Below are 27,156 nucleotides of genomic sequence, written 5' to 3'. Positions count from 1 at the left end.
CTGATCAATGTAGCATGCTCAACACAATCGAAGGCTTTGGAGAGATCGCAAAAAACACCTAAGGCATCCTGCGACTCCTCCCAAGCCTCAAAAATACTGCAAAGGAGTCCTATACCAGCATCCGTTGTGGATCGACCCTTAGTAAATCCGTATTGATTATCATGTAATAAATTATTAGAATTAAAATGTACTAGTAATTGTTTTAAAATAATTTTTTCAAATATTTTACTAAAGGTCGGTAGAATTGATATAGGCCTGAAATTCGTGGGATCCGATTTAGTTCCGGCTTTGAATAAAGGAACAATCTTGCTATGCTTCATTAAGTCAGGAAAAACACCATTTTTTATACAGTCATTGAAAATCATTGCTAAATGAGGAGCTACGATGTCAATTATTGATTTAATAATTTTTGTGGACATGCCCCAGAGATCAGCAGTATTTTTGATACTCAACAATTTAAAGGTATCAATAATATCTCTGGGGTTAATTTCTCTAAACTTAAAATTGACATCACATTCCTTTACATTGTCTCTGAGTAGCTTTTCGGCAGCTTCAGACGAAGAATTTAAATTTTTTGTCGTTGAGACCGGAATGTCAGCAAAAAACTTTTCAAAGACCGTCGCAACTTCTTGATCATTAGTAATCTTTTTATTTTCAAAGTATAGTTCAAAATCAGAGCTACGACAGGTGACATTTCCAGTCTCACCCGCTATTACCTGCCATGTTGTTTTGATTTTATTTTTAGAGTTTTTAATTTTATTTTTTATATATAGGGCTTTAGCAGCTTTACAAACTTTTCTGAAGGTTTTTGAGTAGTTTCTAACATATGCTTTAAATACTTCACTATTGTTAATACACCTTTCATCATATAAGTCATATAATCTTTTCCTACTTATTTTTATTCCTTTTGTTGCCCAATTAATAAATTTAGTTTTTTTATTACTGTTTCTAACCGTTTTAGAAGTAAATATTGAATTAAATTGAGTTCTTATCACCTTAAATAATTTATTAAAAGCTTCATCAGAGCTATGTGAGCTGTCCAATAAATGGATATTTGAATTTAATTTACTTCTAAATTGCTCAATACGTTTTGTGGTCACAGGAATAAACACAAGATTTTTCTTCGCATCACTGTCACATTTGATATTAAAAGAAGCTATTTGTCCACAGTGATCAGAACTTAGCTTATTAATTATTTCTTTTTTGTCTGGAATAAGATTAGTAAATATATTGTCAATACAAGTGGCTGTAGTCTCACAGACCCTTGTTGGTTCCTGAAACAAACTGTAAAGGTTATACGATTGAAATAAAGATGTGAATCTAACAGTAGTTGAGGTTAAATCTAATAAATTAATGTTAAAATCGCCACTATCAAAAAGTAAAAACCTTCATAATATAACACCACTAAATCCATAATTATTATTGATAAAAATAATTTTCATATATCTAATGTTGTATAAAAACATCAGAAGAAGTAAGTAAACATGTAAAGAACTTAAATGAAACATAATAAAATTAATAATGTCTTCTTCTTCTTTTGGAATATTAACTAACTACTTCCACAAAGGAGGTAATGTCAGATAACAGATTGCGAAGCTGCAAAGAATGTGCAAGATTGTCTTACAGGATATAACTTATTTAATTATATAGACTGGTACGTTAAAGAAGGCTGGGAGTTACTAGTAAAGCATATTATAACCGCTAATGAATATTAAGCAATATTGTTGACTCAACAACAATAACTTACGTAATGTTATCTCGAACGAATTCCGATCCCTCAGCCCGCGGCGTGAGGTCCAAGAGTGGTCTGTCCAGGTAATCCAGAATTCGTAAGCTAAATCCACCCTAGGACAAATAAAAATAAATAAAAATAACCATAAAGATATATCGCCCAACGTGGGGCTCGAACCCACGACCCTGAGATTAAGAGTCTCATGCTCTACCGACTGAGCTAGCCGGGCTGGTATGCTTCGAGTGAATTTACCGGATTACTTACTTTGTGAGCGTACGCTAAATGCCAATGAACAGTGATTTTTGATCCTGCCAAAAACGAAGTTCGTATTGACCCTGAAACAAGAGAATGATACAAGTTAATATTATAACATTTTCATTTGTCAGAGTATATTGTGCTAAAAGTTTGTTACTAATAACTATGTAATAAAAAATAAACACTATAAGTGGATTTTTATCAGATTTAAGATCAGAATAATTTATATTAATTACCTATGTAATTTGCATATTAGACAATACAATACATTATACAAATTAATTATAATGAGAAATAATTAAGAGAAGAGAATCTAGTTTTAACACTTAACATTGCGCTTGTCTGTAATAATTCATAACCAAAATACGAGTTAACAAAATTACATCAAGCGACCGTGACAGGACTCGAACCTGCAATCTTCGGATCCGAAGTCCGACGCCTTATCCATTAGGCCACACGGTCATGTGACGTAAGAGCTTAGAAAACCTATTTGAATTACAGCTAGTGCGCGCGCATAGTTTAGCAAAAAATAACATCGCACTGTTTTTATGAAACATCCATCCATAGGGTTCTGTAATCAACAAACTTGGTTGACTACGGAACCCTAACGAGCTGATTTTTTGTGTAAGTACTTGTTGATAGGTTATTAGTTATATAATTTAAGAGTAACATTGTGCTACAAATAGAACAATCCATATTTTAGTACCGTCAAAGCAAAATATGAAATCCTTACTATCTCTGTTAGCTACCACTTTCAAGATTTTTCGCAGATACAAATGTTGTTCGTCTTATCAAAATGAAGCTACTCACAAAAAATATACTTACTTGATAGTACTTAATAAAAAAAAATGTGTTCTAGGGCTCCCGTAGTATTTATATTTTTATGGAAATAACTTTTAAAAGTAACTAAGTAATCTTGTAGTAATGTAATTATCGGCTATTAAAAGCCGAAATACCCATAGCAATAACATAAATAGTTGGTTATTGTGACAGTTAAAGCTGTTTAGGGCTCCATATAGACGAGATTATGGCTTTTATGAGTAGTTTTACTATACCATAATAACTCTGCATTTAATATTTGTGTTATGTTATGTGTATGATGTTAAAAGTTAAATATACATGGCAGTAATTAAGATTCTAAACGAACATTGCATAAACTTCACATAACATTAAAATACCATAATCTTCCGCCATTAACATAAAAATTTATTGAGTAACTCATAGGCCGCAAGTAACAGATGACGGTAAGTGAGGCCAGTATGGGATTAAGTACCTAAACATAAGTTTAGAGTTTAGACTGATATATCTACAACTAATTTCATAATTTATAAAATAAGTATTGATTAATTGAATTATAAAACAATTAAGAGTCAAGACCAATGATTAAAATAAATATCAAAAAGATTCGCAGCCGGTAGGATTCGAACCTACGCTCCCAGAGGGAATCTGATTTCGAGTCAGACGCCTTAACCACTCGGCCACGACTGCTTATGTGATAACGTTGAAATTGCGGTATAGAAATTAGAAGACATCCTACGAACCAAATAATATTGTTTTGTTTTCAATTATATTTTGCTACAGCTTCTATGTTATTTTACGTTTGAAACTAAAATTTGATTTATTTAATCTAAACAATCAATTATTATATCAATCTTTATTTATTCGACCAAATTAATCTCCTTTGCATTTAGCTACATTTTTATTTACTTACTAAGATAAAAAAAATTGAAAGCTAAAACGAAGTTAAGAAGTAAGAATTAGAACATTTCGATGCTTACATCTATGACCTAACTTAAAATTAATAATTATCGAACTTCAGACAATAATTATTATCAATGGACAATGATAGAATAATAAGAATTATATTGACCTTGTATAGATCGTATACAGTGAACATAATATGGTCTCTCCCTCGTATGCTAATGCTATACAGGGTGTAACAAAAACAAGTGATAATACTTTAGGGTGTGTACGTGTTCCTTGTAGAGAGTTCACTGTGAAAGTAGCAGCGCTGAAATACCAAAAAATTTTTTCACTTTTGTATGGGGAAACTCGTGACGCTCGAGCCATTGCCCATACAAAAGTGAAAAAAAATTTTCGTCTTTCAGAGCTGCTACTTTAACAGTGAACTCTCTACAAGGAACACGTACACGCCCTAAAGTATTATCACTTATTTTTGTTACACACTGTATATGCAAATCAATACAATATTGTTTCTATAGATTCAACAATACGAAATAAAACAGAGAAGTACTAATTTATTGTAATAGCCGTAAACCGTAGTACTAGTTGTAAGTATCTAAAGCATTGACCCCACGAGCGAGCGCGGTCAGAGTTGAGAAAACTTCACAAGTCAATGGTCGTTTATGAAACGCTGGCCCTCGGCGTGATGGTGATTATGTAACTGTTGGGTAAACTGTATTGGATTTAACTTGAAGTTTGGAGGTACACTATATGCACCACTATTAGCACTACAACAACAAGGTATGGTAACGGCGCTGGATAAGTAACCTAGGAAACTACTCAGTAGCCTGTTAGTAACTTAGTACCCGAAATGTTGTAATTCGTAGCAAAAACACTTAGGGCTCCCATGACAAAAGTGCGAATTTGCATCGCATCGTAATTCGTAATGTCATTTTTATTATGAACTAGATGGCGCCCGCAACTCCGTTGCGCCGAAATTCATTTATTGCGCGGGAACCGTACATTTTTCTGGGATGAAAAGTATCCTATGTCCTTTCCCAGGACTCAAAGTATCTCCATGCCAAATTACAGCAAAATCGGTTTAGCGGTTTGGGCGTGAAGAGGTAACAGACAGACAGACAGACAGACACACTTTCGCATTTATAATATTAGTATGGAAGTATGGATTTTGTCGCAGATATTTGCGATACGAATTACGATGCAAATTCGCAGTTATGTGTGGGAGGCGGGAGCAGTGACTAAGCTAGGCTGTCTGTCTGCACATCAGTGTGTCTACGCCCTACGGGCTATCTGTCATAATAAATCCTTATAGCTTTTAAATACATACGGCATACAGCATACTTATAGTTTTACAATAAAATAAACGATCAATCAGTCATACGCCGTTATAAGCCTCAGACCAAAATCGAATAAAACAAACTACAGTTTTATATCCAAAAAATAGCCGACCTAAATTCCTAAAATATTCGGCAACATTCAAGTTTCCCGTGGGCCGTTATTCGGCAGGTGTCGGCGGTCTAGTGTTTACGTTCTACGACCTTGGTCTAGGTCTTGTGAGTCACCTCTCACCGCAGCGATTCACATTAATTTAGCGCTAGGGAATGTGGCGATTTGAGCCGTTTAGAATGGACGCCTCTGAATAATATAGCGTAGGCTTAAGTAAATTTTACATATTTTATTTACTTACCATCTTTCACAGGGCTTCGTTTACATTTTTCAATAGATATACGCCCAGAGATATTACGTATACTATTAACATAATATAATCGCTTAGCAGTAAGGCCAGTAACAATTCAAGTCCGCCATCACTGCGGACTGCTTGCAGACACTTTGTATTGTTATTTCTCTCTACAAATCAATATCGTCTATACTCCACTCGTATCTACAATTAATGATACTGAGAGTAATTGCTAAGCTATCTTTTGAAAGACTAGCGCCCGCGCCGCGCTCTCTGCTACATAGGAGTGCCTACTGTGCTAAGTAGGACTCACTAGGCTGTAGCGCATAGGCCATGGCTAGTCCTAAACAGAAGACTTCAATGCGCCGCTCTCAAATAACAAGGGTTCTGTTCGGGATGAGTGCACGATGGAAAGGAAAAATAAACACACTTTTTTTAATTTATTATACCAATTTGAATTCAATAATCATCGTTAAGACAGGACGTCTGTCGGGTCAGCTAGTAAAATATAAAATTTACTCTAAGTTGTCCAACTTTTGTGTCCTAACTTTAGTCCATAGTCCATACACTCAGTTTCTTATAAGTGAACGGTACATCAAAAACGTTACTTGAGCAATTTACAAGAACTACAGCCGTTTTGCGATTGCGCAGGCGCAGATCTCAATGATATGCTCATTGCTCAGGCGATTTGTAGCGGAAACTACTGGTGACCTTGTTGCAGGCCACAGCTGGCTGATTCAGTGTGACGTAACATCCGGTGACGTCATATCCACTGCAAATATCATATTACTGCTCTGACATTATAGTAAAGTGATTGGTGTGTTCGGAGGTATTTTACTCCGGAGTTTTATGACAGTAATCCTAATGGCGTTGGCTTATGGTCTATGGACAGAGTAGACAGAAGTATAGAGTATGCCGACTTAGAACTGATGTTGAAATTTGACGTATTATGACGAAAATCGTCGCTAGGGTTGTTAACTTGTTACCTACGAATTTAAAACAATGACATATTCGCTGGACGTGTTCCTCTTTGGTCGTATTGTTGTTTGTGTTTTGGCACATGCGATTAAAATTGTCAGAATCTAATTTTGAAATCTTTATTTTAAATATTTGAAAATAAATTATATCTGCCAGCGCGAGGCATATTCCGTTCCTAATCCTAGTGAAACCCGACGAATTTGACAGATATCGAAACCTGTTCGTTTCTTTGCAGTCGAACTACTGGTAGTTATGCCTATTGTGCTATGGATATTGGCAATAATTGTCATTTTATTTGCCGGGTCGGTAATCTATACTAATATTATAAATGCGAAAGTATCTCTGTCTGTCTGTCTGTCTCGCTTTCACGCCAAAACTACTGAACCGATTGTAATGAAATTTTGTACACAGATAGTCTAAAGCCTGAGAAAGGACATAGGCTACTTTTTAACTGGAAAAGGGGGTTGTAAGGAGGTGAAAATGCGTAAATTTGGTCAAATTAAGTTAGTTCCAAAAACTCAAAATAGATGGCGCCAAGAGTCCCCTAGATCGCGCTATTGCTTGCTCATGCGTATTTCTATAAGAGGTGGTACCATGTTTAGTTAAGTTTTTCGATTCTTTCGATTGTTATACACGTTCTATACTAATATTATAAATGCGAAAGTATCTCTGTCTGTCTGTCTCGCTTTCACGCCAAAACTACTGAACCGATTGTAATGAAATTTTGTACACAGATAGTCTAAAGCCTGAGAAAGGATATAGGCTACTTTTTAACTGGAAAAGGGTAAGGGGATGAAAATGCGTAAATTTGGTTGGCGTTAGTTCCAAAAACTCAAAATAGATGGCACCAAGAGTCCCCTAGATCGCGCTATTGCTTGCTCATGCGTATTTCTATAAGAGGTGGTACCATGTTGAGTTAATATTTCGATTCTTTCGATTGTTATACATGTTATTAACTAAGAACTCACCTACCAACTTAGATTAGATATCAAATTTTAAAACAACAGCGCCAAAACTACTGAACCGATTGTAATGAAATTTTGTACACAGATAGTCTAAAGCCTGAGAAAGGACATAGGCTACTTCTTACTGGAAAAAGGGGTTGTAAGGGGGTGTTTATGCGTAAATTTGTTCAAATTAAGTTAGTTCCAAAAACTGGAACAGATGGCGCCAAGAGTCGCCTAGATCGCGCTATCGCTTGCTCATATGTATTTCTATAAGACGTGGTACCATGTTGAGTTAATATTTCGATTCTTTCGATTGTTGCACATGTTATTAAATAACTCACGTACCAACATAGTAATCAGAAACAAGACTACCAATAATAAACACTAAATAGTTTATGGCCTATGGGTATTGGCTATTGGGCAAAGCTAAAGTTGTGTAATGCATTATGCAGCTAAGTTGTGTACCGCTAAATAAGCTTTAAAAGGTATAAAAAAGTTTAATTTAAAAAAAATCATATTATGTGCACACTACACGGCTGTTTTGGGTATTTTGATTTAAGGGGTACCAGGGTTTTAAAAAGCTTTTGACACCAATTTTATTGACACCGCGCGCTATAAACTGAAGTCCACGCGGACGAAGTCGCGGGCAACAGCTAGTGGTTGATATTTTAAGTTAGAATGGCATTGAATATAGCTTTAATTGTGCCAAATTATGTTGCTCTCCTATACGTTTTTTTACATGACAAATGCAGCAGCCTGCAGCACCCTTAGAACTCTAATTAATTATAAAACCTATGCAAAAGGTAAACTGAAGGAATCCTTACATTAGTACATTTTGTTTTAATTCTAAATCTTCTTCAAATATAGTCTATAGACATAGACAGTAGACTGACTCTAAAATCTTATAGTTATAGCCGTCAAATTAAAATAAAATGTATAAATTATAAAAGAACATACCTTTAGGCATCCCGCATGGTGGTTTCGTTCTGATATTGTCCAGGAAGTCCAAGTCATACTTCCTGGCCGGAGGGTAGGTTAACGCGACGTGAGCACTCACACACACAACCGCACTCAGCACACACACTATGGTCACTTTCAGCGCCATCTTGGATGTGTTATGTCACTGTCAAAACATTGTGTCACTGCGTCCTCATATTTTTAGAAACACACTTTGACGTCACTTCTTCGCTTGTTTATTGATCTGAAAAGAAAAAAAAAAACATTCAGTAAAATATAAAATTATCCATAAAAAAGTAAGAGTAGAACCTCCTTTTTTGAAAGCCGACCAATGATCACATTAAATTGGCGTGATAGAATAGATATGTTTTGTGTTTTGTCAAAATAAAGCTAAGTAACACTTGAAATTACAGTGATTGTATAAATTGCTGGCAATCTCAATTAGGTATTTCACCGGCAATTGTTGCCGACAACACGTAATTGATATAAGTACAGAGGGAAAGAAAGTGATCCGTTAGAAAGTAAATCTTTGTTTGTCTAACGAACCGTTGTCGATCTCGACTCGATCGCTTCGCTTAAAACAATTGACAAAAATTTAATAAAAATTACAATGCTTATCAGATTTTGATTTACTTTATATTTCAGTTACATAATACCTAATGATATTCAGTAGCCTCATAAAGGTGTAAGATCATTTCTGTGTCAGGCAGGGTACTAGTGATCGATCATAAGTCACAAATCACAATAAATAACTTGTCACGATGATTGGCTAAGCCGTAGATAAGTATGAAAAATTAATTTCATCTGAAACACCATTAATATCAATAAAAGATCAATGCTATAGTGAAAGCGAGCGAGAGTCTCCGACCACCGTGACGGCCGACGACAACGCTAAATGCACCTTCCGGCGATGACATAAAGTACATTATCCCTTGATAATAAGAGGGGGGTTTAGAAGGCTGGAGACACTCGTAAATCCATCTTATTGCACCCACATAAGGATCATTATCGTGTGATGAACGATGGAATTTAGTTAAGCAGGTGTAGTTTACGTGTTTATTACGGCACGTTACCGCGCATACGTAATGTAACATTACAGGGATGATGACCCGAGCTAGACCGGTCTAGGTCATTGCTGGATTTAAGTTTTAAAGGAAACCACCATCGGCCTGACCGGACATTCCACCTCGCTCGGTCGGAAGATCTTCCTTTGGCCTCCACGCACATATTCCCACAAAGTACTAATAAAAAACGTCGTATGAAGATCTGTGTCTCGTTATTTTGATTATAGTCGCGTACACTCTATAAGTAGTCAATTTATCCTTAATTTATTAAATTTTATTGCTATTTCAGGCTCTTCCATCGTTATTCTTATATCTTTAAACGAGCAATTCTTTTAAAACACAGCCGAATATATAACCTCCTCGTTTTTTGGAAGTCGGTTAAAAATAGTATTATTATTCGCCAATAGATGTCAGGACTCAGGAAGAGTCATATTTTTCAGTTTATCGATTATCGATAAAACACGAATAAAAAGACATTTTCTAAAAATGATTCCTAGCTAGATCGATTTATCGCCCCCGAAACCCCCTATATACTAAATTTCATGAAAATCGTTGGAGCCGATTCCGAGATTCCAATTATATATATGTCGCAGCCGACTGGTTTAAATAGCCATTCAATAAAACAGCTAGCCCTTTGACTAAACAACGCCATTCAATCACACGGCTATACGTCGTTTAGCCGACTTGTTGACTACAACGTTCAACACTACAGCTAGACGACGCTTAGCCATCGATTAGCTGAAAAATATGACTCTCCCTGACATCTATTGGCGAATAATAATACTATTTTAACCGACTTCCAAAAAACGAGGAGGTTATATATTCGGCTGTGGATTTTTTTTGTATGTTCAACCACTACTCCGCAGTTTGTGAACCGATTTTCAAAATTTTTGTTTCGTTATATTAGGTTTCACTCCAATTTGGTCCCATTTTCACAAAAATGGTGATCTGATGATGGGATCCATGAGTAATCGAGGGAACTCCTCAAAATTTATATGGAAACATATGGTGATTTTGGTTTTATGAGAAGCACCCTAAGCATATGCTACCAAAACGGAAGATTTTGCACCAAGGTATACTATGGTTCCGAAGATACTAAGAGAACGCCGGATTCCTTATAGATACAAGTTTGGGGGCTTAGGCGTTGTTTTAAGAACTGAAAGCATATGCTACTATGCAAATTACATTCATCATCATCATCATCATCATCATCATCACTACCATGTCAGGGTCACCAATGTCACAACTCACATGGTTGTATATGGATACAATATACACACAACACCATAAAATATCATCAGTCATCACGTTATGTCCTTATTTATTTGGTACATTTACACCAGATAGCTGAATCTTTAGTTCTCTGACAGAATATTTGAAACTTTTGGAACTGGCACCGACTTCAAAATGATGAAGATTGAGTACAGAAATAGTTGAGGTTTAGCCGAATTCGGAAAAAGACACTATTAGATAGGAAAAATTATTTTATACTTTTTAGTTCATATTATAAGGATGTTATTATTGTTTTTACCTTGGAAGTCGGTTTTAATTTTTTGTTAAAAATAATGTGAGCAACTACTTGCTTTAACTACACAACAACAGCTAAAACTATTCCAGCAGATGACGTTGTTAAGTAACACGAAGTCAATGAGTGTTTGCTATACCGAGCGAAGCTCGGTCATCCAGGTACTTGTAATGTTATGTGCAAAAATTACGGAATCATAATTTTAAGGAAAGTAAGCCACTGACACCATTGGAACCTGTTCCTCTGACGATTACATAAATTGCCGAATGTGATAATTGTTCCCAGAGAAAGTGACCATAAGTAGAATATACCTACAGTACTGTAAGAGCTTGTAAATTGTAAAACAGTAAGTAGGTAGTGAGTATAGTAGAGATCTTATTACTTGAAATGACGCGCCATCTCAAGAACGATATAAAGCTCTAGCCTCTAGTATAGTACAAACACAATAGACAAAACGACGTTCTATTGTGGTACGAAGAACTAGTCGTACGCACTATTTTTTAAATAAATTGTAGTACTTTATTACTTATACTATATTGTGTAAATATAATATATAATAGGTATATATTGTGTAAATAAAAAACGCCTCCGTGGTCTAGTGGTATAGAGCGCGGCTCTTGACTCGGAGGTCGTGGGTTCGATTCCCGCGTTGGAAACATGTTATTTTCAAGTTTGGTTAGGACAATGCAGGCTGATCACCTGATTGTCTGACAAGTAAGATGATCCATGAGTCGGATGGGCATGTAAAAAATCGGTCCTGCGCCTGATCTCTCGCCGGTCGTGTCGGTCGTCCGTCCCACTGGGATATGAGAGTAAAGGAATAGAGAGTGCTCTTGTGTACTGCGCACACACTTGGGCACTATAAAATTACTCCTGCGTAGCTGGCCTGGTTTCAATGAATCCGGCCACCGTCACCGAAACCGGTGTGGGAGCTATTATTATTATATTGTGTAAAATCTCAGAGGATTCTGAACTATACATTTTCTGCGGACTGCGAAAAGGATATCGTTCCCCGTGGACTACTTCCCTACGTTACTGCATCAAAATCGGAAATTCATCTCGAGTCATCAATGTGTTTAAGACTCCAATAATAGCTAATTTCCTTCCTCGTATACTATCCCCCTGCAGAGGCCCGGATCTACGTTTTAAAAAGGGGGGAGCACAATCACAATTATTTGCCGCCCTCCAAGCAAAAATAGGTTTTAACCGCAGACGAGTTCTACTTTGCTGAATTGAAGTGGCGGTGATGAGAGGTCAGGCCGAGGTCCCTGGTGACAAGGGACGCCTCTAAGTCTTTTAACAACACATAGAATTCTGCGAAACAACGTTGACGGGGTAGCGCGGTGGGCCACCAGTGGCGCACGCGGCGGTGAAGAAAGCTCCGGCCGCCCCCCAATCTTTGCCGCCCGGCACGTGCACCCTCCCCCCCCCCCCCCCCCGCCCCGCCCCGCCCCCCTTAGATCCGGGCCTGCCCCTGCATCATTTCATCAAAATCATTCATCTCGACACGGCCATGCGTATCGCTATTTTATCAACATCATTTCATCAATTCTCAGAAACACTATCACTATAGCCGATAGCGGAACCTAGATTGTAAAAACCATTAATTCCATGGCGTTTCCATGGCGGATAAGGGGAGAAACTGATTTATCTCACAGATTACGTAACAATAGTCGAGTGTTTCTACTGAGGTCTGAGGAGGTGTGCACAATTAGTATTGTACAATATTTGTTTTGACATCGCCTTAAGTAAATTATTGCGACATTTACCGCCTTCGGGTATATTAATTATTGCTAAGCAATTAAAAGAAACGATTAGTTTGAATGTAACTACGAAACGACAATGGAGCAATGGAGGCTTTTTTGAGGGAACCATCTACACAAACACCGGCAAATAAAAACAAAAGATATAGGGCCGATCTCGGGCAAGTGCTCCCGCCAAAACTCAGACTGGCCCAGAGCCCCGAAGATCATATAATAAATGCCTTCCTCGAGTTCCAGGCGATAATAAGAGCAAATAAGACCATAAAGCTCTTGACCTGCAATAAGATCATGCAGGCCTATCAGCGGAAAAATCAAAAGCTGTTAGAAGTGAGACTCGAGGATGCAAAAGCTGCCATATACGACAATGTCACCTCCACAATAATTGCCGGGGCGATGACAGGGCAGTATATGGCGGCGTTAAGTGCCGACTGCGGATTCGTGGTTCTGGACGAGGATGAGACAAAACGCACGGGAACTCTCAAATTTATCACAAAATCTGAGAATCCAATAGTGGTAATAGCGGAATGTACCAGAATAATGCTGGAAGACAGGATACTAGAAATGGCAGAAGTCCTATCTGGGGACCCCGAATCCAGCATGGACTGGGATATATTCGCGAAACCTATCAACTACTCGTGGGTCAATGGGGTTCCTGGATGTGGGAAGACAACTTGGATCATTAATAACTTCAATGAGGAAACAGACGTTATAATAACAACGACAATCGAAGCAGCCGAGGATCTAAAGCAAAGGCTATCGCTACGAACTGGCAACAAAGTTAAAGATAAAGTTCGTACCATGGCCTCTTTGCTGGTAAATGGGACAAAAGAAACCTACAAAAGGTTGATAGTTGACGAGGCCCTCATGAACCATTTCGGCTCAATCGTCATGGCGAATCAGTTAACAGGCGCCAACGATGTTATCCTCATTGGAGATATTAACCAACTCCCGTTTATAGAGCGTGAAAACCTCTTTAAACTTAATTACACTCGTCCAAACCTGGTAACCAGCATCACCCAGGAGTTGTCTTGCACACACAGGAGCCCTATGGATGTGGCATACGCCTTAAGCATGGTCTATAATAACATCTATTCATCGAAGGAAATAGTGCGGTCCCTAAAGCTAATGAAGTATTCAGGAGCGAGAATACCTAAAACCAATCTAAATACCCTGTATCTTGTCCACACACAAGAGGAGAAAGCAGCCCTCACTAATACAGGCTATGGATCGGGAACGGACTCTCGCGTCCTCACAATCCATGAAGCTCAGGGATTAACGAGTCCCTCGGTGATCATCATACAGACCAAGTCCCGAAAGCTGGCAATCCATGACAGCGTTCCTCATGCAGTTGTAGCCATATCCCGGCACACTAACACCTGTGTCTATTACACTGACACTGATGGAGACGCTGTGGCAAGCTTCATAAAAAGAGCCACGGAGGTGTCAACCGAACACATAAGAGATTATAATATAAAAATGGCTATAAAAGACAGGAACGATAAAGTCCTAAACCACATGGCGGGTAGATTCGACACAGAACGATGTCTTTTTAACAACCTAGAAACTCCACCCAGCTTGAGTGACCCCTCTCCACCAAGCCAATGTCACAACATCTAAAGGCAAAGGGTGGAGCAGCATAAAATCTAAGGAAATCGGAAAATGTCGGATCTACTGGCCGCCACACCGACTGGGACCTCACCGTTCAAAACATTAATATTATTATTATGCAATTTATAAAACAATAAATGTATATATTTATTTATTATATGTATAACATATTATACTCTATTCTATTAAATATACATATACACATATATATATATAAAAAAAAAAAAAAAAAAAAAAAAAAAAAAAAAAAAAGTGTCCATGGCGTGATGGACCACAATTAATTAAAATTCATAATATTATTTCAATTATCCTTGGTGCGAAAAATCTAAATAATAAAATAACAAAAAAAGGATATGGACGAACAGTCTATAGACGGCCCCAATTTTATAATAAAAAAAAAAAAAAAAAACTACGAAACGACACTACCGTAGCGGCGATACAAAATATAGAATTCCTGACATCCTGTGGGATTATTTTTGTGCGTACGACGCGCGTAATTTAAAAAACGCCATCTAGTTGACGCACAGGAATACTTACCATCAACGCCCTCTGCCCCTAACATCAAGATCAAATATCGTTTTGTCTAGCCTTCAAATTTACGCCGAACGCGCGATAAGGAACTTCGTTCAGAAACACCCAATTATTTGCACTTAAACAATTAATTACTTACTACAGGACGTCCGAAACGCACGAAAATGGCAATTCTAGTATTTGCAAACAAAAACCGAAGGTGCCAACAATAGGATGGCTGCCGACGATGGGGAAGTTTGCTCTATACAATTTTCATAATAATAAAAGCGTTAGCTCACACAGTTAGCTCCACATTTTACGCATCTTTACCGCAATAATAAGGGTAACAATTAAGTGTTGCAGCCCGCTTGCTCAACACTTATCTAACTGAAGCAGAATCTGAGGCGGCCATCATTCCGACCGCTTGCACAATGTCGCTGGAAAAACAGCGCGCGGCGGGAACTGCTCGCCATCGTGTGGGAATGGGAAATATTGCAATTGCAGTAATGGCGCTACTGGAAATGATGCAAGTTAATATGCTTTATTGTTTATAATGTTAGAAATGTTGATAATTATTAAAATTTAATTTAGAATGATAAAACACAAATTAATGTAAGAAATAAATTGTAATTTTCTATAGGATTTCAAGTGATTTAATAATTAATTATTAATCTATATATTAATACGTGAGCCAAAAACTTTGTATCCCTTTTGACGAAAAATGGGGAAACGTAGGTGAATGAAATTTTGCACAGTTATAGTTTATATGGTGAAGGAGTGCATCGAGCTAATATTATTTTGAAATTATGCTTTTATCATACATTTTTTTAACAAATAAAACATTACACACACTACAACACACACACTAGGAAAAATTACAGATTTTTGAGTGACAAGCGGCAAGCCTATACATACGAAATATACTCTTTTATTTATGGTTGAAGATTGTTGACAAGAAGGTGATAAATTGAAAATGGATTATAGTTTTTTTTTATTGAATCTGAGATACTATTAGACAATGCTTACACTGCCGGCCAGTCTGAGATCAGCTGAGTCCCAGAGACAAGAGTTGAAAAAAATATGATAAAGTCAATATTTTTTTACAAAATATAGTTATCAGTCCTAATGTCGTTGAAACTAAGGTCGAATTTCGACCATTGGGCGATCTCTAGTTTATTTAAATCCATTGCCGAGAGTAGCGAAGTTCTATCCCAAATAATCTAACGTCAATATAAGAAGCAATATTTTAACAGTCCATTAACATCCGATATGGTCTAGTGGCTAGGATACCTGGCTCTCACCCAGGAGGCTCGGGTTCGATTCCCGGTATCGGAAATTCCTTTTTAATTTTTTTTATTGTTTTAAAATTTGAAGTTTCTTTACTTTTTCCGTTTTATTCAACTAAAACCACATAAATAAGCTATTGACACTTAAATCACATAACGTTTCTTAACATTACAAAAACCAATATTTTTGCAAACAAACAATATTACGTAACGCCATCTATGATCCAGCAGCGGTACTTAATTAGGGTTCATATCGGAAGCAATCGCGTTTCTTATCGAGACAAAGTACAGTTTTGCAATGTGAACATGTGCACCCATTGTTGATGCGTAAATCGTTGTTTTATCTCTGAGATTGTTCCGTAACCTCACGCAAGCGGCAATCAGCAGTTATAACTTATAGGGAACGTGCAGGAACTATAGAGCCCATCGAGTACACGTCTGTACAATTTTCGGATTGGTGAGTCTCTAATTCGCAGCAACCTAATTGCGCCGAAACGGTACATTTCCTGGGACCAGAACTATCCTACGCCATTTCAGGGATTCCAAGAAGCTTTGGTTGAGCAGTTATAGCGTGAAGAGGCAACAAATAGGCACACACTTTTGCATTAGATTAACCTCTGAAGACTTAAGCCAACGACATAACTGCTCCAACATCATGATTACCGTCGTGACGTTCGCACGAGAGGTTAACTATATCAAATTGCAGTCATAACTCACTGAGGATTATCCAATCATTTCGCCGCAAGGTGATAAAACATAAAATAATTTTAAATTACCCGTAAACCTCGTATATCTTACCGTTTATTACTGAATATTTTAATATACAAGGCACAATTTGTGCCCGATCAACTATAAACAACAGTATAATAATTATAGACAACCGATATAATCTAAAGTTAGAAACATCCAAAACTAAATTCTATCTCCAAGGTATAAGATGTATTCTTGTGTGACAATATTTAACTTCCTCGATGTAAGGAAATAAAACTTTAGACAATTCGAACGGTTAATCAACAATTAGTTAAGCTTAATTGAGACAAGGTTAAATATCTGTCGCAGTATACTGTTACCAGATCTTGTCACTTAACATGTATGTAAATTAATAGACACTTACTACATACGTCACGGTAACTCATAGCTCATAAGTCTAGGGACTACAGTCTACAGACAAACCCCAATCCTACTAATATTATAAAGGCGAAAGTTTGGATGTATGTATGGATGTTTGTAACTCTTTAACGCAAAAACTATTGAACGGAATTTAATGAAACTTTACAATAATATAGCTTATACATCAAAATAACACATAGCTGTTAATAATAATATGTAATATATTGCGACTTCATAGTTCATACATTACAATTTACAGCTATGTACTATGAGAACGCAATTGCTGGTAACTGGACATACTCGCGGCCGCCCGCATCGCTGCTATGCATAATATTATGTCTTATAATATTGTGATTTGTGTTGCTGATTCGATGCTATCACCAGCCACCACTCATCACTCAGATCTATCACAAAACACAATAATTGCTGTTCAACCTTGAAAGTTTTTTATTATAACCAAAATACTAGGTGTCGAATTTTCTTACCTGTCCTTTTAAAGTTTAAACAATAACATTATTATTTATAGACCTCAGTTATGATACACGCTATTACTTATATTAGTCAGATTAGCAAAACGGTTGTGAATAGTTTGGCAACGTAGATGGTGGGTTGTGGTAGAACGATGAGTGATGATATTGCGTCATAGCCCATGGGGTCACGGGCTCTCGGCCTACGATGAAGCGCCTATTATGTGTGTATTTTAAAGCCACTTGTGCATAACTTTATCTAAACAATTAGTGATGTTCAAATTTTCACTTTTCTCAGTTGAGTGACTATGAATAATTTCTGATTTCAACGTATAGACATAGAGGAATAAATGGCTGGTCTCTGGTATAGATTACTCAGTCAAAGTGAATATGAATGTATGAAATCTCCCCTTTTTACACAACCTAATAATTGAATATTTTTATCTTGGAAAACGAAGGGTCCCAGCGTGATAGAATACATTCGATTACCGAGCAAAGAGCACGAACAAGTTCATGCCGCGGGCTACAAACCACTCTACACTAGTCTAGTAGTAATTATAGTTAAATGAAAAATATAATTACAATGCTCCATTGGATCGAATGACACAAAAAAACCTTATTACGATACGAATATCGATTTTCAATTCGCATCGACACGTAATAGTTGGCCAATATCGATTTAATTACGCCGCCATTTTCAATATCGATACTATAATTTGTTGTCGAAATGCGAGATCGCATTAATTTTGAATATAGTATTAATATTGCAGTAGTTTGGGTAACGTTTTGCAACAACGAGGAATGTGGCTCCTGGGAATTGGCCTGCGACAACTAATAAATGGTTCCGAACTAACAATCACTTCGATTAAATCTCAAATAGCTTAATGATCTGGACATGAGTGGGAGCCCTACAAAGTACAAACCGACCAAGCGACATGGTATGGTTGCTGAAGTCATGTTGTCAGGCTGTCAGGGTATGTATAGCGTAATTCGTGGAGGGACGTGGCGGTAATTGATAAGCTAGAATTTATGAGTATGCGGATTTGTGAATTATAATAAAATCAGGAATTCAAGAGCGATACGTCTGAATTTTAAGGGCAATTTCATAAATAGAGAGCAGAGCTAAGATTAGAATTTTGAGGCTTTAATTGCGATAGAAACTATGAGATTATTATAATAAACACTGAAATCAAGCATCTTTTTATCCGGCTCTTATCTAGCGGATTTCTTGTTAATAAACTTGTTTTAAATAAGGTGAAACAAGTTAACGAAGTCGATTTAAGGCTTGTGCAATTATAAATATAATTATGTAGTTTATAACGAATAAAAACATTATAGGTATGGTATGTTTGGAAATAGTAAAAGTATAATATTTCTCAATACAATTAGTGCCGGTTCCCCAATGTGTGTAAAAGTAAAAACTCGAGACACACATACCAACAAAACCATGTATCTTGTATATAATTCAAGTTAAATGCGGATATTACATGTACTTTTAACCATAACACCTATATAACGAGTCATTTAATAATTTAACATATTTTTATTACAACGTTATAAACTTACCTCTATAACAAAAATTAATTATTATAACTAATCTAAAATCATATTCAATAAAGTAATATATTTTAATTGTTATAATATTGTAATGTTTCGCAATGCAGCATAAAGCGTAGCGTAGTTGTCTCGTTTAAGCTCAAGAGATAGAGATTCATCCTAGTAGTATTGAGCGTGATACTGAATGCCACTTTTTAGAAAATGTATGGCTTAGAATTTAGATCATACATAATATTACACTAGCTTTTTGACCGAGCTTTGCTCGGTATTCTATACAACACGAATAAAATGACATTTTCTAAAAATGATACCTAGCTAGATCGATTTATCGCCCCCGAAACCCCCTACTAAATTTCATGAAAATCGTTGGAGCCGATTCCGAGATTCCAATTATATATATATATATATATACTTAAATACAAGATTTGCTCATTTAAAGATATAAGATAAGATATATCAAAATAATCGGCCAAGTGCGAGTCAGACTCGCGCATGAAAGGTTCCGTAGCGTTATAGAGCAAAAATAGGCCACAATTTTTGGCTTTTTGTGTATGGGATAAACATTTATTTTATTCTGCATTATTAAAGTACACACATATAATTAAGGATTTTGTTAAAATTTCGAGAACCAACTTGTTAGTTGTTAGCTTGTTACCATTACTGATATCAAGTAAAAAGACCGAAAAACTCACGTTTGTTGTATTAATTATTTTATTTTATTTTAATATTTGTCGAGCAGCAACAGGAATACGCAATCAGTGAAAATTTTAGAAGTCTAGCTATAGAGGTTCTAGAGATACAGCCTGGAGACAGACAGACAGACAGACAACGAAGTTTTAAGTATAAAAGGGTCCCGTGTTTACGAAATGGTGAACTAAGGGCCTGTTTCACCACTTTCTGATAAAGTTCTGAATAGGCTATTTACAACTTTTTTGACAGATTCTCCATACTTGATCTGTCAAGTTAATTGATGCCTATTCGTTACTTATCAGGAAGTGGTGAAACACGCCCTAAGGGTCTGTTTCACTACTTCCTGATAAGAGGCCGAATAGGCTATTCACAACTTTTTTGACAGATTCTCCATACTTGGTCTGTCAAGTAAATTGGTGGATAGCCTATTCGTCACCTATCAGGAAGTGGTGAAACAGGCCCATAATAAACTAATTTCACATTTCTCAGGCATCCGCAACGTCTTTTTTCAGTAAATCTCCTGGCGAGACGAATACGTCCATTAGTGCGCTGATTGCTAGCTATTGCAGTTTTTTCACAAGTGGCAACTGCCATGTTGCAATGTTGCATCTGTGCAAATAAATTGCAATGAATTACGATTGCAACGGGCTAGTTTGTTCATTAGAGTGATCAATGGAGTGAAATCTCATTTGCAACGGTTTGCTTCCGAATATTTGCTTGCTACTCTTCAACATTTATGTTATTACACTTATAAGTAAAAGCTACTTAAGTAGCGCTTATATCATATTCTACTGTTCAGGTAATACAGGAATGAGTTATAGTTAGCATGTAGGAAGGGAGAGTCCTAGTGACCCTTAAGTCAAATCTAATACTTATATCTAACTGCTACATACCTTTTAAAACATAGGCCTATAATATTAAAATAATAGTATAGTCAAAGATAATCGTTTTAACAATAGAAGATGGACCACCCATCACGAACCCCCATCACAAAATCCCTTTGACCAATATAATATAATAATCAGTAATGACCAAAACATTCTATTACGTTTTGTTGTGATGATAGCTTTTGTTATTATTGTCCGGCAGTAGCGGGCCGCGGCAAACAAACGGCAAACAAAACAAAACGCGTACCTCCGACGGTTTCCATGATTTCGTAATCGGCGAGTGTGTTATGACTTTACTTTTACTTTCAATTATCCGCCGAACACTAGCATCATCGCCGTGAGGCCTACATAGGCTAGCCTATTAGTTGTGCACTACATAGAGCAGACCCTAATTACTTTTGTTTCTTGCCTCAGCAGAACGAGTTGTATTGATTTTTACGTCTCAACTCTCCTACCTATAATATGCTTTAAATAAAAAAATGGTAATAATCGGCCAAGTGCGAGTTGGACTAGCGCACGAAGGGTTCCGTACCATTATAGAGCTATAATATAGGTAAAAAATGTGTTTTTTGTATGGGAGCCCCCCTTAATTATTTATTTTATTAAAATTTTATTATTTACATAAAGTACAAATATAATTAGGAATACTGTAAGTATTTCAAGTGCCTACCTGCTACCATTATTGATAACGAGCAAAAAAGGCCAAGAAAATCACGTTTATTGTATGGGAGCCCTACTTAATTATTTATTTTATTTTGTTTTTAGTATTTGTTGTTATAGCGGCAACAGATATTCACAATCTGTGAAATTTTCAGAAGTCTAGCTATAGCGGTTCTTGAGATATAGCCTGGAGACAGATAGACGGACAGACACACAGACGGACGGACAGACGGACAGACAGACATCGAGGTCTTAGTAATAGGGTCCCGTTTTTACCCTTTGAGTACGGAACCCTAAAAAAGGAAAAGATAAAACTAGGCAGCCCAAAATCTACCTTTACAGTTTAACCTTTCAAATAATAGAGACTCTATGATCCACGAGACAGTTGCAAAACTTCATATGAATACGTTTGTGACTTCAACGATTTTGTGGTTTGCACCATGGTCTCTAAGGATCCATTTTGGCCTCGCAAAGCAATTATTGTGGTGTGGTAAACCTTTAATGTACCGTACCTTCATAATGTAGATCATATATTAATAAATTATTTTTATTATTTCATTTAATTAATTATTAAGCTCAGGTAATTGCACAGGCATTGCGTATGTACGTTCTAATTAGTTTTTAAATTGTTTGTTACGAAAGTATATCACATTAACACGATTAGTACTTAAATTTTCGTTCGACAAAACAGCCAAAACTTACGAAAATCTAACACCTTTATATACAATCTGGAATCTAGAGAATATGCAATCCTATTTCTAGATACTATGTCGTCCATTCACAAGAGCCTAGTTAATAGTTATAATTTCCTCACATCGGTAGATTCACTTAAATTGTAGGATAGACATAGACTAAGGAAAATATATTTTCCTTAGTCTATGGGATAGACCATAGCAGTATGTGTTAGAAGTTGACCCCCTAGTCAACATGCATTTGCCGATTTCGATAGCGAAGTTGGATGTTATGTTGTTGGAGCAACGTAGATTCTCAAGATGCTACATTGCACTGCCAAGACAAAGACGCGGCTACACAGCGTTGTGATTTGTGGCTTGGACCTATCTCGAGTTTTATCAACGCCGACATAACTCGCGTCTTCGTCTATTGTGGTGAGTGATTAGCACGGGGCTCACGTAAGCGCTTTCCCCGCGGTTTTCACTCGCGCCCGCGGCCCGCCAACCGCCAGCCGCCAGCCGCCTGGGGACATACTAATTGTATTCTCATTATGTATATGCCTCTGACTCAACTCAACATTAACCACAATCTTAATGTATTTCGGTAAATTTAGTTTTTCGCACAATAGCATGTTTCTGTAGATATATGATTACTTAATTAAGAAAGCAGTTGCGCTGTAAAAGATGTGACAAGCTAAAGACGTAGGCCCGGAGTAACCGGATAAATGGCGAGTCTACTTACAACTTACCTATATAATACTTCAATAATGTCCTGATCAAATAACGTAGGTAATAGCGTTTGCATACGAGTCAGTTTCACAGATTGTCCATCGACTTTTCAGACTTAAAGTTGTCTCCGCTTCGGGAAAAGACAGCATGTAACCAGAAACTGAGGTATCTGCTAACTCAATTACCATATTTTAAGTGTTTAGTGTTAGTGTTACATAACATTAAAGCAGTATAGGAATGCCCATTGCAAAGCTATAAGAAAGTCGCGGACGTGATGTACCTGCCGATTGGTAAACAAACCTCAACGTGATTTCTATTGGAGTTAGTCATTACACCACAAGCTTCATAAGTCATCTATTAATACCTTTAATGTGATCGATTCGGGCAGCCTTGTAAAATACAATTAAGCCCAGAAGAGTGATGGACATTATAATAAAATTTCTCATTGTTAAACACAGAAGACGAAAAAGACGTAAGCGGAAAGCCCATGGACGACTGGAGCTGAAAAAAAAATTTCAATGGGCGGATGGTTTTCAATTTTCAAACTGCATACATGTTCATACAAACGAACCAGCATATCGCGCGTGTATAACGGCCATTATGACGTCACGACCACAAAAATAGAGCAAATTGTAAACCGCGTGGCGTAACGAATGCATTATTTTGGGTAATTAGTGACTAGTGAGAGTGTTGTGGTAGTGGTTATAGCCAGTTAGCCGACATTCAGCATTTCCCTTTCACGCCGAACGACCGTGACACGCGATATATTCTCACAACACATTTTGGGGGTCAAGCTGTATTGAAAGTACGTAAAAATTAAAAACACATGATTCCATAGAGTTTCCTTAGATCGAGGTGCCTTGTTAACTTTGGCGTGTTGTTTCTTCTGATAACTTCTAAGTTTTGAAGATGATTCGACAAACGTAAAATTCTGATGACTCAACAACATGCAAAATGCATACATACTCGACTGATCTTGCATCTTGTGAAGCACTTTTAAACATTTTAAAGCTTAGTTAGTAAGAGAGCTTTCTTGGCTGTTTGAGAAGTGTCTCAAACCAAGTATTATATTTGAGCTTCCGTTATTCGGATTCTGAAGTAGTAAGACGTGATTATCTTTCCGATAATATTATTAAGTAAGTAAGTCTTTATTTGATGAGTCAATGTTTTTATGTTAGTCAGTCGAAACCATAAAGTTAATATACCTAGTGGAATAGAGAAACAAAGGCCTGAGCGAGAGAGATGTCACTATCAGTAGCACTGCGTGGTAAAAACAGACGTGTGATACATGACAGCAGCACTCTTTTTTTGACGTCCAGTCGGCACGTGCCGCACGTTGACAATTTAATCTCATAGAATTCATGTTCAATAATGCTTGTGTAAGTGTATACGTACACATATTTTTACATACAGATGAAACCAATTTCGGTTTCATTTGACAGCTCGAGATTGTTGCTCTATTCTGCTAGGTATATTAACTTTATGGTCGAAACTCAAAAGCACTAGCGAATAAACAAGAAAAACCTAAGAAACTGAGCATATTATGTCGGCTAATACAAAGTCGTATCAAGTGTGAAGTATCAAGATAGTGTCGGCGCGTGCCGGCAGCTCGTCACGCCGTCACGTCGCCAGCGTGACACGACGTGGCGACGTGACACGATCCGCATCGTAATGCGTCTGCGTCCTGACTACCGATACCTTAGAGTTTAGATTCTAGATGGTCAGTGCAAAAGAAAACGTGCATACCGAAATAACTATAGTCCGCGAGCCCTAGAACTTTTTTTTTATTACTATCAAGCTAATTTTTGTGAGTAGCTTCATTTTGATAAAACGAACAACATTTTTATCTGCGAAAAATCTTGAAAGTGGTAGCTAACAGAGATAGAAAGGATTTCATACTTTGATTTGGTGGTTCTAAAATATGGATTGCTCTTTGTAGGACAATGTTACTCTTAAATTATATAACTACGAGCTTTTGCCCGCGGGTTCGCTCGCGTTAAGAAGTATTATTATATACAAACTTTCATCCCCTATTTTAGCCCCTTGGGGTTGGAATTTATCAAAATCCTTTCTAAGCGGATGCCTTCGTCATAACATCTACCTGCATGCGGGCTGTGCGTTGATAGATCACCATGTCAGTCAGTCACCTTAAAGTTTTATATATATATAGCTGTTGCCCGCGACTTCATCCGCGTTAACATAGTATAATAACAAAGATGGATAGATACCATATTTTAAAAAAAAAAATAAAAAAATCTGCTGATTAGGGTTCCGTTTTAGGGTTCTGTAATGAACAAAACTTGGTTGACCAGGGAGTACATTCAACATCCAAATTCTGACATTGTCATTGCTACGAGTATTTGTCTCTTTCACAAAATTATCGTGCTTTGCTATCGAATTTTGATATTATGACATACAATTACCTTGTCCATAGCTGTATTAATTCCATCCACAACAGTTTCTTTAATGGTAGTCGGTTTTATTATTTATTGAAACCAAGAGTTACACGAGTAATTTGATAGTGTCTCAGCGTGTAAGCAGTAGGTACATGAGAGCACTCTTCTTTTACTCTCCTACACAATGAGACGAATAACCGACACGAGTCACGACTGGCGAGCTCAGGCACAGGAACTTTTTACACAGATCATCATTGCCCTAACCGAATTGGGTTCTTTCTTATGTCATCGCTTAAATCGAACCCGCAACCTCCAAGATGAGAGTTGGCTCGTTGGCTGTAATTTGTAAACCACTACACCACGGAGGCGTTCCATACGCTCCACTCCACCATCAATCACTGTATCCGTGATCGTGCTGATGGTGATGATGTGTCTTCCTCAGTCCTCGCTATACACAGCACACAGCACAAGGTCGCGATTACAAACACTGAGTCACGATGCCATTGCCGGAGCAAAAACACTTGAAAAATCATTTGTTGTCTATTCCAACCAGAACATGTCACCATCATCATAATATTATCATCATTATCAGCGTCATCACCATCATTAAGTGCTATAGCTATACAAATATCTACTTCTATCTAAATATTCTACTTGCGTAGGTAGGTACATCGTATAGTAACTATTCTGTAATCTGTGATATTACTGTAAGTGTCGACTGTGCATTTTATTCTTCAAAATAATCACGTATTTTTCACTTTGATGTTGTAAATGTAGAGATAATATCGAAGTCGGAGATAAAATTATTATTCGTGGTTCATGCTGGAAGTAAAAACTAAGAATAGACGCGGACTATCTTAATCTTTAATCTTATTAATCAAATTAAACCTTTACAGCTGTGTAGGTAAGTAGAAGAGCAATTTTATTCTAAGATTAACTTTTATACCCGTATCACTTATATTATTTAAAACTTCTCGGAACGGAACTTCTCCGCGCAGCTTCGCCCGCGTAATTTAGGATTTCACGGAAACTGTACATTTTTCCGCAAAAAAATAGCCTATGTCCCTTCACGTGGTCTATTCTTCATGTACGCCAAATAAGATAAAAATTGCTTTGCTTTGAAAATAATTTACCCTGTTTTTCCACATTTCCTCTATTTGTTCGCTGCTATTTAGTCTTAGCGTGATAAAATATAGCCTATAGCCTTCCTCGATAAATGGGCTATTTAACACTGAAAGAATTTTTCAAATTAGTATAGATGTGTCTACCTGCCTGTTACCTCTAAAAGCTTAAACTGCTCGCGCTGCACCAAGAAACTTAGAACACTGAAAAGACTTAGAATACTTTTAAGGTACGGTTCCTGCGTTCACTAATTTCTGGGCCATTGGGCATCGAGGTTGCGGGGAACATGCCTTCAAATGATTTTATGTTTGACATTGTACAGTTTGGTAGGTACATAATGACACTCCCACATGCACAAATGATGATATTATCATATAAACAAAAGAAGGTCAGCAATTTTGTCACACTCGACATAATGTGACACGTCTTGCACTTGTCACATTTGATTGTGGTACAGAACACGTGTGAACAGACAAACAAACTGAAGACCCTGCAACAGCCTTAAAATGGCCTTTCTTAGTAGTTTAGTATAATATGCATCAGTGTAGTACTCAACGACTGACTAGTCATAGCATTAGTACATAGTTTAAAAGTACCTACCTATAGAAAGTGTAATTTTTTGGAAGATTACGTTCCTTACATTAAGGGCCTGTTTTACCACTTCCTGATAAGGCTATCCACTAATTAACTTTACAGATCTAGTATGGAGAATCTGTCAAAAAAGTTGTGAATAGCCTATTAGGCACTTTATCAGAAAGTGGTGAAACAGGCAGGCAAGTGCTTTAAACAAAAATATATATTTTGCCTAAAGCACTAGTTAGTTCCTTAAAAAAAATACTTCTATCACCGGGCGTGGTCTG

At 37.0% G+C, this 27,156-nt stretch overlaps 1 protein-coding gene and 4 non-coding genes across 10 annotated transcripts in view; 1 reads left to right on the top strand and 4 right to left on the bottom strand.

Moving 5' to 3' along the window:
* The window catches only part of LOC121727565, a 66,246-nt gene that overhangs the window by 21,294 nt on the left and 17,796 nt on the right, over nucleotides 1-27,156 (bottom strand). For all 6 annotated transcript variants that reach the window (XR_006035693.1, XR_006035695.1, XR_006035696.1 and 3 more), the window contains 3 exons: nucleotides 8,252-8,495; nucleotides 1,997-2,067; nucleotides 1,748-1,845 (listed from right to left, as the gene is read on the bottom strand). Coding sequence is in view for 2 of the 6 variants with exons in the window: in XM_042115455.1 (XP_041971389.1) it covers nucleotides 1,748-1,845; nucleotides 1,997-2,067; nucleotides 8,252-8,399 (317 nt within the window). In the remaining 4 variants the exon portion in view is untranslated. The remainder of the gene's footprint in view (nucleotides 1-1,747; nucleotides 1,846-1,996; nucleotides 2,068-8,251; nucleotides 8,496-27,156) is intronic.
* Trnak-cuu lies at nucleotides 1,889-1,961 on the bottom strand. Its single transcript has one exon. It is a non-coding gene; the product is annotated as a tRNA-Lys (tRNA).
* Trnar-ucg lies at nucleotides 2,377-2,449 on the bottom strand. The gene has a single exon. It is a non-coding gene; the product is annotated as a tRNA-Arg (tRNA).
* Nucleotides 3,394-3,475, bottom strand: Trnas-cga. The gene has a single exon. It is a non-coding gene; the product is annotated as a tRNA-Ser (tRNA).
* On the top strand, nucleotides 15,985-16,056 carry Trnae-cuc. The gene has a single exon. It is a non-coding gene; the product is annotated as a tRNA-Glu (tRNA).

The sequence above is a fragment of the Aricia agestis genome, chromosome 6 (genome assembly GCF_905147365.1).
Source record: "Aricia agestis chromosome 6, ilAriAges1.1, whole genome shotgun sequence".
NCBI lineage: Eukaryota > Metazoa > Arthropoda > Insecta > Lepidoptera > Lycaenidae > Aricia > Aricia agestis.
The sequence above is the reverse complement of the archived record's forward strand: the minus strand, read 5'-3'. Positions and strand labels throughout refer to the sequence as shown.